This window comes from Fukomys damarensis, unplaced genomic scaffold (genome assembly GCF_012274545.1).
Source record: "Fukomys damarensis isolate Sample0158 unplaced genomic scaffold, DMR_v1.0_HiC HiC_scaffold_13, whole genome shotgun sequence".
NCBI classification, from domain to species: Eukaryota; Metazoa; Chordata; class Mammalia; order Rodentia; family Bathyergidae; genus Fukomys; species Fukomys damarensis.
Window position 1 is genome coordinate 7,568,607 of NW_022900925.1, and position 12,430 is coordinate 7,581,036.

Here is a 12,430-nt window from a genome sequence, read left to right on the forward strand (position 1 = left end):
TGAGGAAGAAGGATCACAAATTTGAGCCCAGCCTGGGCAGTTTAACAACTTAGTGAGACCCTGCCTCAAAATTTAAAAAAAAAAAAAAGTCTGGGAATAGAGCACAGTGCCAAGGTCCTGGGTTCAATCCCCGGTATTTTAAGAAACAAAAAAGAAGAACCTAGAAGAGCACCTTTAGCGATGTTGGAGCTTAGAGCCCCTGGCCTGGAGTAGGAGCCAATCCCTTGCCAGTCCCCAAGGATGGAAGGGTGAAACCTTGGTGAGTGGTGACTGCCCAGTCCCCCGGCCCTTCCTGCTTCTCACATGTGCCTTCGACCTCTCCCAGGTCCTTGCGGAGTGGAAGCAAAAGCTGGACGAAAGTCAAGCTGAGCTGGAAGCTGCTCAGAAGGAGTCCAGGTCACTGAGCACCGAAGTCTTCAAGATGAAGAACGCCTATGAGGAGGTGTTGGAGCAGCTGGAGACGCTGAGGCGGGAGAACAGAAACCTGCAAGGTACCCTTCCTTGGCACCGCGAGTGGGTACTATTCCCCTTCTTCTCCTGCCAGTCTCTTCCCCATTTGACCACAGCCTCCTCCTTCCAGCTGCCCTACAAAATCCTCAGTCTACCTGGCTCACACTTACCATTTTCCCCAAGGCTCAACCCCCTCTCAGTGTAAAACATAGGAGTCACCAAGTCCCCCTCCCTGTACTGAGGACTGAATCTCCGGCCCTCACCCTGAGCTGTATCCTTATCGCCTTTTTTATTTTTTATTTTGAGACAGAGCCTTGCTAAGTTGGTCAGTTGCCCAGCCTGAGCTTGAATTTACAGCCTTCCTGCCTCAGCTTCCTAGAGTGCTGGGATTACAGGTGTGCACCACCACTCCCAGTACTGAGTCTCATTTTCAAAATCTGAAGGCACATTGGGTTGCTCGGCCCACTTCTGATAGAGAAAAAGACACTCCGGGGATTCTGTCTCTGAGTGGCTTTGGATCCTTGGGTGTCATTAAAACCCTTAGGACCTCAGGCCTCTGGCCTATAAAATTAGAAGAGCAGACCCAGTGCTTCCTAACACTTCCTGGTTCTAAAAGACTGTAACTCTGTGCATCTTCTCATCATCTCTGTGACTGTTTTGTGTACTTTGTAAAATCTTTGGGCCATAAATAGTTCTTGCCCTGTTGCTGATTTCCCTGCATAGTTCAGGTGAGGTGACACATCTGTGTCTTGTTGACACCTCATCTCAACAGCCCTCCTGTGTTCTCTCCTATATAAATGTCATGCATAAACTGCCAACTCCTAAGTTAGCCAGTGATGTAAACTGGAGCCTGTGACACAACATAAAATCCAACCTATCCTTTGCAGAAGAGATTTCTGACTTAACCGAGCAGATTGCAGAAACTGGCAAGAGTCTTCAGGAGGTGGAAAAGACCAAGAAGCAAGTGGAACAGGAGAAGTCTGATCTCCAGGCTGCCTTGGAAGAGGTGGAGGCAAGTGTCTTGTCTGGAATGTGGCACACAGAAGTTCAGGGAAACAGGAAACTGAAAGAGGTAGCCACTGCCTACCCAGAAAGGGGTCTTCCTGCCAGCAGGCACCGTCTCCACTGGGAAGAACATCCATCCGTCCCTGTGGCCAAAAAGGCTACGTGCTCTGCAGCTTATCTGCTGGGGTCCAATACTACATGTTCCCTTTTGAGAATAAAAAAATATATCCATGACATCTTCAGTATCTTCCTCTTAGGAAACAAAGAGTTCAATCACCAAACAGCCTAAGAACCAGCTTAGAACCCTTCCGTTAATGTTTAACGTAGATTCTCGCCTGGCTTTCTTGGCTCTAGGGAATCCTGTATAATCAGAATTGATCCAGAGTCTCCTGGTTTAATCTTCAGCCATGGCCACGGAAGACAGTTGGCTGAGGTGTTCCTAGGGAAATCTGCATGCACCATAATAGGAGAGCAAGTGCCTTGTCAATGTGGAGAATAGGTTTGTTCCTAAATCGCAGTTACTATGAAAATGCACGGCCTCCATAAAAGGCCTACTATCTCGGAAGATGCTCTCTCTTTCAAGATAGGAGTATTTGTTAATAAAGGATATGAAGATTTAGTCCTTGTTTTGTCACAATTGGGGATATTTAGGAGCAAGTCAAACAAACCACTGAATAGTGTTCCCTTCCTATGGAAAATGGGTATGATGATACGTGATCTACCCACTTTATATAATGAGGATGAAAATATACACCTAAAAGCTGATGCCTGTGTCACTCCAATCACCCCTTCGCTCTCTCCTCAGGGTTCCTTGGAACATGAGGAGAGTAAGATCTTGCGTGTCCAGCTAGAGCTCAGCCAGGTGAAATCTGAGCTGGACCGCAAGGTCACTGAGAAGGATGAGGAGATCGAGCAGCTCAAAAGAAACAGCCAACGAGGGGCAGAGGCCGCGCACAGCATGCTGGAGGCTGAGATCCGCAGCAGGAACGACGCCCTGAGGCTGAAGAAGAAGATGGAAGGCGATCTCAACGAGATGGAGATTCAGCTGGGCCATTCCAACCGCCAGGTGGCAGAAACCCAGAAACACCTGCGCACCGTGCAGGGGCAGCTGAAGGTGAGCGCTGGTCCCTCCAACAGACCCCAGGGGCCCTCAGCCTGCCCTGCGGCTCCGGCCTCACCCCTGGCTCCCCCAAAGGATTCCCAGCTGCACCTGGACGACGCTGTGAGGAGCAACGAGGACCTCAAGGAGCAGCTGGCCATCGTGGAGCGCAGGAACGGCCTCCTGCAGGAGGAGCTAGAGGAGATGAAGGTGGCCCTGGAGCAGACAGAGCGGACCCGCAGGTTGTCGGAGCAGGAGCTGCTGGACGCCAGTGACCGAGTGCAGCTGCTGCACTCCCAGGTGCGTCTGCTCTTGCTGGCTCAGGGTCACCCTGGGGACAGATAGGGCCTCCCGCACTGTCAGGTGCTGCTGCTCCCCTCAGGTGAGACCACACTGCCTTCCCTCAGGGTCCATCCTGGGAGTAGGTGAAGACAGACGCAATGGCACGGACCTTCCCACTCCTCCCAGACATGCAGCCAGGACTAACCCATTGCTAGGGAAACTTCTGCTCTTGATGGACAGATTTCTGAGGGCTTTTTTTAATCCAGAGATAAAAGATCATGCATGTTATGGGGAAATCAGAGCAAGGAGGACTAATTATTACATAAAGTATCTGAGAAGAAGAAGTACAGATTGAGTATCCCTTATCCAAAATACTTGAGGAAAAAATACTTGGGATGAGAAATATTTCAGATTTCAGATTTTTTTTTTAATTTTGGGACTATTTTTATATACATATGAGATATACTGGAGGTAGAACCCAAGTCTAAATAAAAATCATTTATATTTCTTATAAACCTTGTATACACAGCCTGAAAGTTATTACATGCAATAGTTTTAGTGTTCCTGTTTTGACTCTGATCTGCCCCTTGAAGTCAGGTGTGGAATTTTCCACCTGTAGTTTTACGTCAGCCCTCAAAAAGTTTTGGGTTTTGAGCATTTTGGAATTTCAGATGTTCACTGGAGTTAGGATATTCAGCCTATCATTTAAGTTGGAATCTTAGAATATTAGGATTTTCTTTCAAGATAACTATTTTTATTATTTTTAGCGACGTTTTTAAAAATTGTTTTTAAAAGTAGAAAACGTAAGCAAACACACAGAATAAAAAGTCAGCCATATTGACAATGTTAACCATGTTGTTCATTCTTTTTCTGTTTGCAAGTCTGATAAATCAGTGGTTTATTCAACAAGGTCATTTCTACTCAGGACTGTGGCTGAGAGCAGTTGCTTGGGACATGTGGTATGAGGAGAACAGAGCACAATCGTAGACCGTGCATCATTCTTCCTCAGCTTCCCCCATCTTCTTGCTTAGCAGTAAAAGGCATTTTTGGTTGATATAAACACATTCTTAACAACTGCCATTTTCGCAGAAATTAGAATAGAAATAGCACTGAGCATTTAGTCAAAAAGTCACAGGCCAGAAAGCTGAACTTGTTGTTGAACAGAAAGTTCATCTGCAGTTGTGACATCTATGTCAAAGCTTCTGAAGCTGTAAGACTGGGTTATATGTATGCAGTGTTTCCAACATGTCTTCCACTGCTTTCAGAGAATATTTGGTTTCCTTCTTACTTCGACCTGTACACTGGCAAGCTCTGTTGATCTGATCAGCTGCCGCACTGCATACTTCATGCTGGCCTTCTTCATTCTGGCACTTGCTTTTGGATTAGATGCACTGTGACTTGCACACATGTAAAGTCCGAACAAAGCTCTCAGGTTTCTGTTGTTCAATTTCAATGCCTGTGCAAAATACTTTCTTGAAAGTTCGAGGTTTTCAAGTTCACCTTGGGTATATTTGATCTCCACATACTGCTGGCAGTACAGGTGGTGTGTGGATTGGTCGTCATGAGCTCCTCCAGGCAGAAGGCTGCTTTTGCATAGTCACATTCATTGATACAAAGTTCTGCAAGCTCATGCCAGACTTCTTAGCAACAAGTTGCTCCAGATACTCATTCAGCTCCCAAATGGCCTCCACATTTTTCCCCTGGGCTTTGCGAATGGCAATCGTACGCTTTCTTGTAGCAGTGTCAGATGGATCTTCTTCAAAGTTCGATCATACGGCTGTATAGCATCATCATACCCTTCCATGGCTTCAGATCTCGTGCCTGTTAATCGCTTGACTCTATAGCTGCCAGGGAACTGTCTTCTTTACTCCTGAAGACAAAACAATGCCAAGTCATCCTGACTGTAGTCTAGGGCTGCAATCAGGACCTGCTCATATATGACCCAAATATCATCTTCAAACTTAGAGGCACACCCGTTAACTAATTCTTCTCCAACTTGCACAATTTGCTCACTATTTCTTGAGTGTTCTCTCTGTTTTCTTATTTTATCTCTCATTTCTTCCCAAGTGACATCGTAGAGCTCTGAGACCTTCGTCATCTTCTGGGAACCCAAAGGCACCACACTCATGTTGTTCGTTCTTAGACCCCTGTGAACTGTATAAATATTATATATTTTGTAAAAACTGTGATCAATCTTTTGCAACCTACTACTTTCCTCTAACAATATGTCATAAACAAAGTTCTAGTTATATGTCTACTGTAACATAATTTTAATGGCTGAAAAGCAAGCTACTGTAGTTGTGTTTTATGGCATTTTAATCAGTATTCTATGCTTGGCTATTTTATTGTTCTCAATAAAAATATTACTATTAGAAAAGCCATTGTAATGAATGTCCTCAAAACTAAATTTTCACCTGCATCCATGATTATCTTACTATTTCTAGGAGTAATTAAATTTCTAGAAGTAAAAGTTCAGGGTCAGAGCAGTAAAGACATTTGTAATATAGTGTAAATTGCTCTTAAACAAGGTTGTCCCAATTTTTAGTCCCATTAAAAAACTGTGTAAGGATCCTTTTCTATAATTTCTCAAATATCATGGTCATTATTTCTCAAATCTTAACCAATTTTATTTTTTAAATATACCTCACTGGGTTTTATTATTAATTACTAATGAAGTAAAATATTGCATCATTTTGGTGACCATATTTCTTCTGGTGTATTTTAACTATCTCTACCTCTTTCCCTTTTTTCTCATTGATCTATCATACCTACATGATAAAAAGATGATGTTTTCCATAATATGAATTGAAAATGTTTTACATTTTTATGTATCAGTTATTTCCTTGTTACAGCAATTTTTCCTGAAAAGAAAATCTATCTATCCCCAAATATTTGAAGTTCTATCTTAATCATTTACTCAATTTTTTGGATATAAGTTTTGGGTCTGCTTCTAGACTTTCTGTTTGATCAAGAATAATACAGCATCTAGCAGATCACCCATGTGAAAAATAAGAAATGGAACACGATTATGATTTACTTACCCCAAACCTCTCCCTTCTCATTGCTTTAACTGCCCAAATCAAAACGTCACGTCTGATTCCTACTTTTTCCTTGTAGAACACAAGCCTGATAAACACCAAGAAAAAACTGGAGGCTGACTTAGCTCAGTGCCAGGCAGAGGTGGAGAACTCTATCCAGGAGTCCAAAAATGCAGAGGAGAAAGCCAAGAAAGCCATCACAGATGTGAGCACTGTTTTTTTTCTTTCCAGAGATGGGGTTTAGAGATGAGAAAAAGAGGCTTTCAAGCCAGTGCATGGCAAATCGGTTGCATGTCTTCATGAGTGCAGTCAGTTACCCATAACTTTCCGAAGAGATGTCACAAGAAATTGAGTCATTACAGAGCCAAAGTGGGACACGATGACTAGCCCAAGGGAAGGGAGGCTTAGCATCATGCACAAAACCAATCTTAACAGCATCTTCCATTTCACTGGGCTTGGGATGGGTGGAGAGCCCACTGCTATGTCCTGTGAATTCCACCAGGCCACCATGATGGCCGAGGAGCTGAAGAAGGAGCAAGACACCAGCGCCCACCTGGAGCGGATGAAGAAGAACCTGGAGCAGACAGTGAAGGACCTGCAGCGCCGTCTGGATGAGGCCGAGCAGCTGGCACTGAAGGGCGGCAAGAAGCAGATCCAGAAACTGGAGGCCAGGGTGGGGTGGTTTGAAAAGGCTCTGGCACTTGTACACAGAACCATGATCTGGAAATAGGGGTGATGGGAAAGTGGCCACTGATTGACTAGACTGCAAGTTTAGCTTCGGGAATACTTGCTGAACTCCCTGTGAGCCAAATTCCCTGATAATTTCTCTTTCACCTGCCCCTAGATCCCAACATACACAAATCTGCTTGGAAATGCTGATGTCTTGGTAACCAAAGCGGGATGTTTTTAAATGTTCACTTTCTTTCTTCCATGTAAATTTATACTATACCCATAAATAGAGAAAATATACTTCACAATCATGAAATTGCACATTTTGGTATAATTTACATTTTGGGCCAAACCTCACTTTTATAAACAGTGGCCCATCCTAAATACAATCTCTATTTTCTTTCTGTCTTCCACAGCAGGTCTCATTTTTCCCCTATATTTCCCATCTCTAACTGCAATCTGCAGTTCTGGTGCATTTCCCACTCCATTCTGAAAGGGGGGCAACTGTTGCTTCTTCCTCCAAGTTAACATATCAGAAAAGTTTAATCCCCCGATGCTGGAGTCCTGCTTGTTCTTTATCTAGAAGCATATTTTGTACTTATTCAATTTCGTTGCTGACTGTTTCTTTCATTTCCTCTACCCCTTGACTTTCCCTTTAGACCTGCGATAGCTTACTTTAATCATTTTTTTCTAAATGGGCTGTGCTAGCAATTGACATTTTAAAGAAGGGCTACATGGAGGACGTTATTAGAATGTCTTTGTTGTCTCAGGAAGACAGGAAATGAAAGAGCTAGAGGGGAGAAGGATGAAGAGGAGAAAAATAAAAAGAAACAACTTTTCCCAGCAGGAAAGCGCTCAAATGCAGTCACTCTTTATACCAGCCTCCCTACCATGCCGGTCACTAGGCATATAGTTCCTTTAAATATGAAGAGATTTTTAAAGCTAAAAACAACAAGATCATAGGCACATGAATAACAAAAATAAACACCAGGGACATTAGAATGCCTCCTCTGGAAAAAAAAAAAAAGCCTTTAAATGCTTGTTTTCAATCATTCCCAGTCCTATTCCATGAAAATGAGTTTAGACTGGCCCTCTTCCTAGACACCTCGCACAAGGGAGCCACCTTCTGTAGTTCCCTCCCATGCTGCCTTCCTATGGTTCTTTGATTCCTAGGTTGGCAGGATGCCCTTGGCCACCACCCCTCCCTGCATTGTAAGGCACCTTGACCATTCTCCAATTCCAGCTGCCCAGTTATCTGAGTTCCATAACCCTCACAGAAGCCTAGAGAACAATCCAGAGAGTTGGGGGTGTTTTATAAAACCATATGGAAGATGTTTCCCCAGGTCCATGAAGTGGAGGTTAGGAACCTTTTTGGAACTATACTCAAAATAATCCTGTTCCACTGGGAGCTTTCCAAGTTGATCTCATGAGTCTCCAAGCCTGCAGTCAACCCCTCTGCAGGTACTAAGATTTCCTGAGGAAGGAGAAGACCATGAGACTGGCTGCTATCCCCACCCCTGCTTGGATCTTGCTGGGTTGTGAAGTTGGGACTGATGTAGTTGACCTGTATTTCAGTGGTTTCCCTCTTTCTCCAAGACTTGACTTAAGAAAAGGCAGAAGCAACTATGACATCCACGATAACTATGGAGTGCTTCACCCTTCTAAAAATACTTTCACACACTTAATCTAATTCCATCCCCAGAGCTAAGACAGGCTGGACAGGAGTAATCACCCCATCCTAAGTGCTCATCCTCATGTTCAGTGATGGGGACTGACTTGCTGTGGATCTGTAACTGGGCCTGGGGTTTGAACACACCTTTGGCTGCTCCATGTCCCCTCCTGCCTTACTTTATCAGAAATCAGGACCACCGTGAGTGGTCATGCAGGTTTCAGCCTGTGCTGTCCTTGTCAAGCTACGTAGCTCCCGAGGAAGAAGCATCTTTGCCAAATCTGACCCAGCAGCCAGGCTCTGTACACCTAGGGCTGCCCCTGCCCAAAGAGGGCATCTTATTCTAATACATACAGCGGGAACCAGTGGTGGCCTGGTGAATAAAGTATGGCTTCTGAGATCGAGGAAGAGATGTCTTAGTGGATCTTGAGTTTATCCTAAAGTGACTGGCAGGAGAATCCAGGAGAGAACCCTGGGGACTCCGACTTAACCTCTGTGCTCTCTTCACCCAGGTGCGGGAGTTGGAAAGTGAGTTAGATGCTGAACAGAAGAGGGGAGCCGAAGCTCTGAAGGGGGCCCACAAATATGAACACAAAGTCAAGGAAATGACCTACCAGGTAGAGGTCTCCAAAACCTCAGTGGGTGATATGTGGACCAAACCCCATTAGTAGAAGTCATGGCTTTCTGGGTCCTTCCCACGGATGTTCTATTTACAGGCTGAGGAGGACCGCAAGAATATCCTCCGGCTCCAGGACCTGGTGGACAAGCTGCAGACCAAAGTGAAGTCTTACAAAAGGCAGGCAGAGGAGGCGGTGAGTACAGGAGGTCCCTGGGGATGCTCACACCCACCTGGGTGTCCCCACAAGTGCTGAGTGGCAGCAGGTACCTGATTAGTAGCATCCCCAGAGCCTGAGTTTGCATGTGCAGGTGTAAACAGAGAGACACCTACCCTCCTCCCTTCCCTGGTCTGTGTTAAACAAACCTTCCCTACCTCCACCTGACCTGCATCCTCTCGTTTCATCCCACTTGGCCCAACTACCTCCATTTTCTTCATGTGACTCCCACCTTCCCTGACACTTCATCCGTCCCAGAGCATCTTAGCCCGTGTTTCTGGCCTTGTGTCACCCTCCCATCCCTAGCCACCCAGCCTACCTACCTGTCCCCCTGCCCCCTGGATTTTCTGCTAATTAGGCACCTCATCCTAATTCTTACCACCCCACTAGCACCCTCTCTTCTCTCTAGTCCCCTCTGCCTTCAGCTTTCCTTCACTGTCCCTCACCCCCACACATACTCCGTCCCACCCTAACTACCCCCTCGATCAAACAGGTGAAATCAACAGGAAAGAAATAAAATGAGTTGAAGCCAGTGTTTTCTCAAATGTCTCCTGGGAGCACTAGGACCAAGTGATATTAATAGCAGAAAGCTAGGCAGCTTTTTTTTTTTATATAGAAAAGGAATCATTTGGGAAACTCTGGGTTAAATTAAGTTAAGCTAGTTGCCTTCCTTCAAAGATTTCTAAGATATTATAGATGATATGTAAGTAACTCTCCAAAATGGAAAAGTCATTCTAGAATGTAGCATTTCCTGCCCTTCATTAACTTTGAAATCTTCTGATTCTTTGCAGATCATCTTTCATAACTAGTGTCTGGAGGAACAAACCTTAGGGAAGCTTGCCTTGACAAATTGCAAGCATATGACTTCTTCTAGTCTCCTTGCCCAGGAGCCTTCTCAGTTTTATCCTGACTCAAAGAAGCACCTTGAACTGGTTATATGGGGAGAGGGATCATGCAGATCAATTGGTATAGTCCAAGCAGGATTTATGGGTGTCCAGGAGGCCACCTTAGCCAAGAACCCTTGGGTAACCCTGAGATAAATCCATACAATGTCCTATCTCTAGACATATAGCACTGAGCAGACAAACCTAGCCCATTTGTCCCTGCTACCTTCAGGTTTGTTGGGAGAACTCTGAACTCAGGTCTTCCCCAAAGAGATGTACAGGAGAAGTAGCTCAGAGGAGGGGTTCAGGAGATGACCTTAGGAGGGACAGCCGTACCTGCAAGGTGGTTCCAGGCAGTGAACTGGGAGCCTTGTTCACACGCCTTGGAGAACTCAGCACACCTTCCCTCCCTGCCATCAAGGAATCCAAGTCTCACAACCTCCAACCCCTCAGAGCCCCACAGTCATACTCCATAGCCTCGTACCCATCCATCTTTTGTTCAGGAGGAACAAGCCAACACACAGCTGTCCAGGTGCCGGAGAATCCAGCATGAGCTGGAGGAGGCTCAGGAGAGAGCGGACATTGCTGAATCGCAAGTCAACAAGCTAAGGGCCAAGAGCCGTGATGTGGGGAGCCAGGTAAGAGCAGATGAGTGGGGGTGGCTTCTTCCCAAGAAGCCGTAAGATCCAAGGGCTTAGTGGATCATCCAAGGAGAGCCTGGAAGATGCCAAATTGTCCCTTTGTCCTTGCTACTGGCTGTGCACTCACAGGATTTACTATTTAGCAAAGACCCCCATGTCCCAGGTGCATGGGAAAATGAGCAATGGGTACAGGGGGACAGGCCTGTTGCTAACGTTGCTGGCCAAGCTGCCCCTGCTTTTCAGGGGTCTTGTCCCATCTCTGGTAGTTCCACTGATTTTGCTTTCCATAATGAGCAGGGGGTGGGGGGATGTAGCCATTCCTTAATGTCATTTTTTCTGAAGTCCCAGGCTTTCCATCTGTTCCACTTGAAGGCGATGCTCAGCCTCCCGCTGACTTTGACTCATTTCCTGTGTACATTTTTTTCCCCCACAGAAGATGGAAGAATGAGGCCTTCCTGCGGCTTGTTGCCATGCGGCACCTCCTGAAGAGTGCAGGGAAATGTGTGAGAAATAAAGTTTCCCAAATACTTGGACTCCTGGCTCCACTGTGTTTGTTATCATGGTCCATTTCTCTACTGTGGGCCTGACTTTTAGATGCTTGCCCACTCCATTGTAAATATTAAGAAAGTAAGACATGTGAAAGTAGTCTTCTTGCCCATCTTAGTTACTTTTCTTTTTGCTGGGACAAAATACCTAACACCCAAAGATAAAGGAGGAAAAGTTTATTTCAGCTAATACTTTGTAGAGGTTTCAGTTCATAGTCAGCTGGCTCTATCGCAAGGTGACATGCAGAAGGGCATCGCAGAGGAGAAAAAGTTCATGGTAGAGCAGAGCAGGAAGAAGGCAGCAAAGCAGCAAAGGCAGCAGCAGAAGCAAGCAATCTGCCTGTCTCTTTTATACCTCCAAGGATACCCACTCTTTGGGTAGTACTACCCACACCCAAGGGTGGGCCTTCCCATTCTCCACACCCAGAATTATGTCAAACCAATCATTGGACTAATTTAGTAATTGCATACCCTTTCTCCCAGCATCACACACCCTAGATCTAGTCCCCTCTGAAAAGCCCTCGGTATGACTACATGAAGTTTGGGGTACATCTAGACACAAGACATAATGTTGCTCCAAGTGTAAAGGGTGCAAATCTAACACATTGCTAGTTAAATCACAAATTTCCATTAGCATTTAAAAATAAAGACCTGGCCAGATATAATGTTGCAGGTCTGTAATCCCAACACTTGGGAAGCTGAGGCAGGAGGACTGGAAGTTCAAGACCAGCTTGGGCTATAAATTCGAGTCCAGCAGGGGCTATATAGCAAGGTCAAGGCTGACCTTAATGACACAGTGAGATGATGTCTCTAAATCAAAATAAACAAAACTGACTAGGGGTGTAGCTCAGTGGTAGGATACTTACTTTGCATGCACAAGGACCTGCTTTTGATTCCCAGCACCATAAAAATAAATACCTTGTATCACTCTAGAGTTGGAATATCTGTCACCAAAAAGACAAAAGATACTATGTGTCTGTGAGGACATAAAGAGAAGGAATCCTTGTGTACTGTTGATAGGGCTGTGTATTTGTACAGTTGTTATGTTTTATTTTACAAAAATAAAATTTAAAATAGCACCATGTGTGATCCAGCAATCTCACTTCTTAGACTATATAATCACGGAAGGATATATAATCACCTCATAGATATACCCCCACTCCCGTGTTTGTTACAGCACTATTCACAATAACCTAGATACAGGAACAACCTAAGCACCCATTACCAGATGAATAGATAATGAAAATGATGAATGCAAACTCACAAAATATAATACTGTTTGGCCTTTAAAAAGAAGGAATCCTGCCTTTTGGGA

General features: G+C 44.9%; 1 protein-coding gene and 1 pseudogene across 1 annotated transcript in view; one reads left to right on the forward strand and one right to left on the reverse strand.

The window, feature by feature from the left end:
- The window catches only part of LOC104855943 (myosin-13), a 106,715-nt gene that overhangs the window by 48,003 nt on the left and 46,282 nt on the right, over window positions 1–12,430 (forward strand). The window contains exons 31-39 of the mRNA XM_010615028.1: window positions 1,338–1,462; window positions 2,261–2,569; window positions 2,651–2,854; window positions 5,954–6,079; window positions 6,377–6,547; window positions 8,725–8,829; window positions 8,929–9,024; window positions 10,433–10,608; window positions 11,004–11,073. Of these exons, the coding sequence (XP_010613330.1) occupies window positions 1,338–1,462; window positions 2,261–2,569; window positions 2,651–2,854; window positions 5,954–6,079; window positions 6,377–6,547; window positions 8,725–8,829; window positions 8,929–9,024; window positions 10,433–10,608; window positions 11,004–11,073 (1,382 nt within the window). The remainder of the gene's footprint in view (window positions 1–1,337; window positions 1,463–2,260; window positions 2,570–2,650; window positions 2,855–5,953; window positions 6,080–6,376; window positions 6,548–8,724; window positions 8,830–8,928; window positions 9,025–10,432; window positions 10,609–11,003; window positions 11,074–12,430) is intronic.
- On the reverse strand, window positions 4,030–4,934 carry LOC109117749 (annotated as a pseudogene).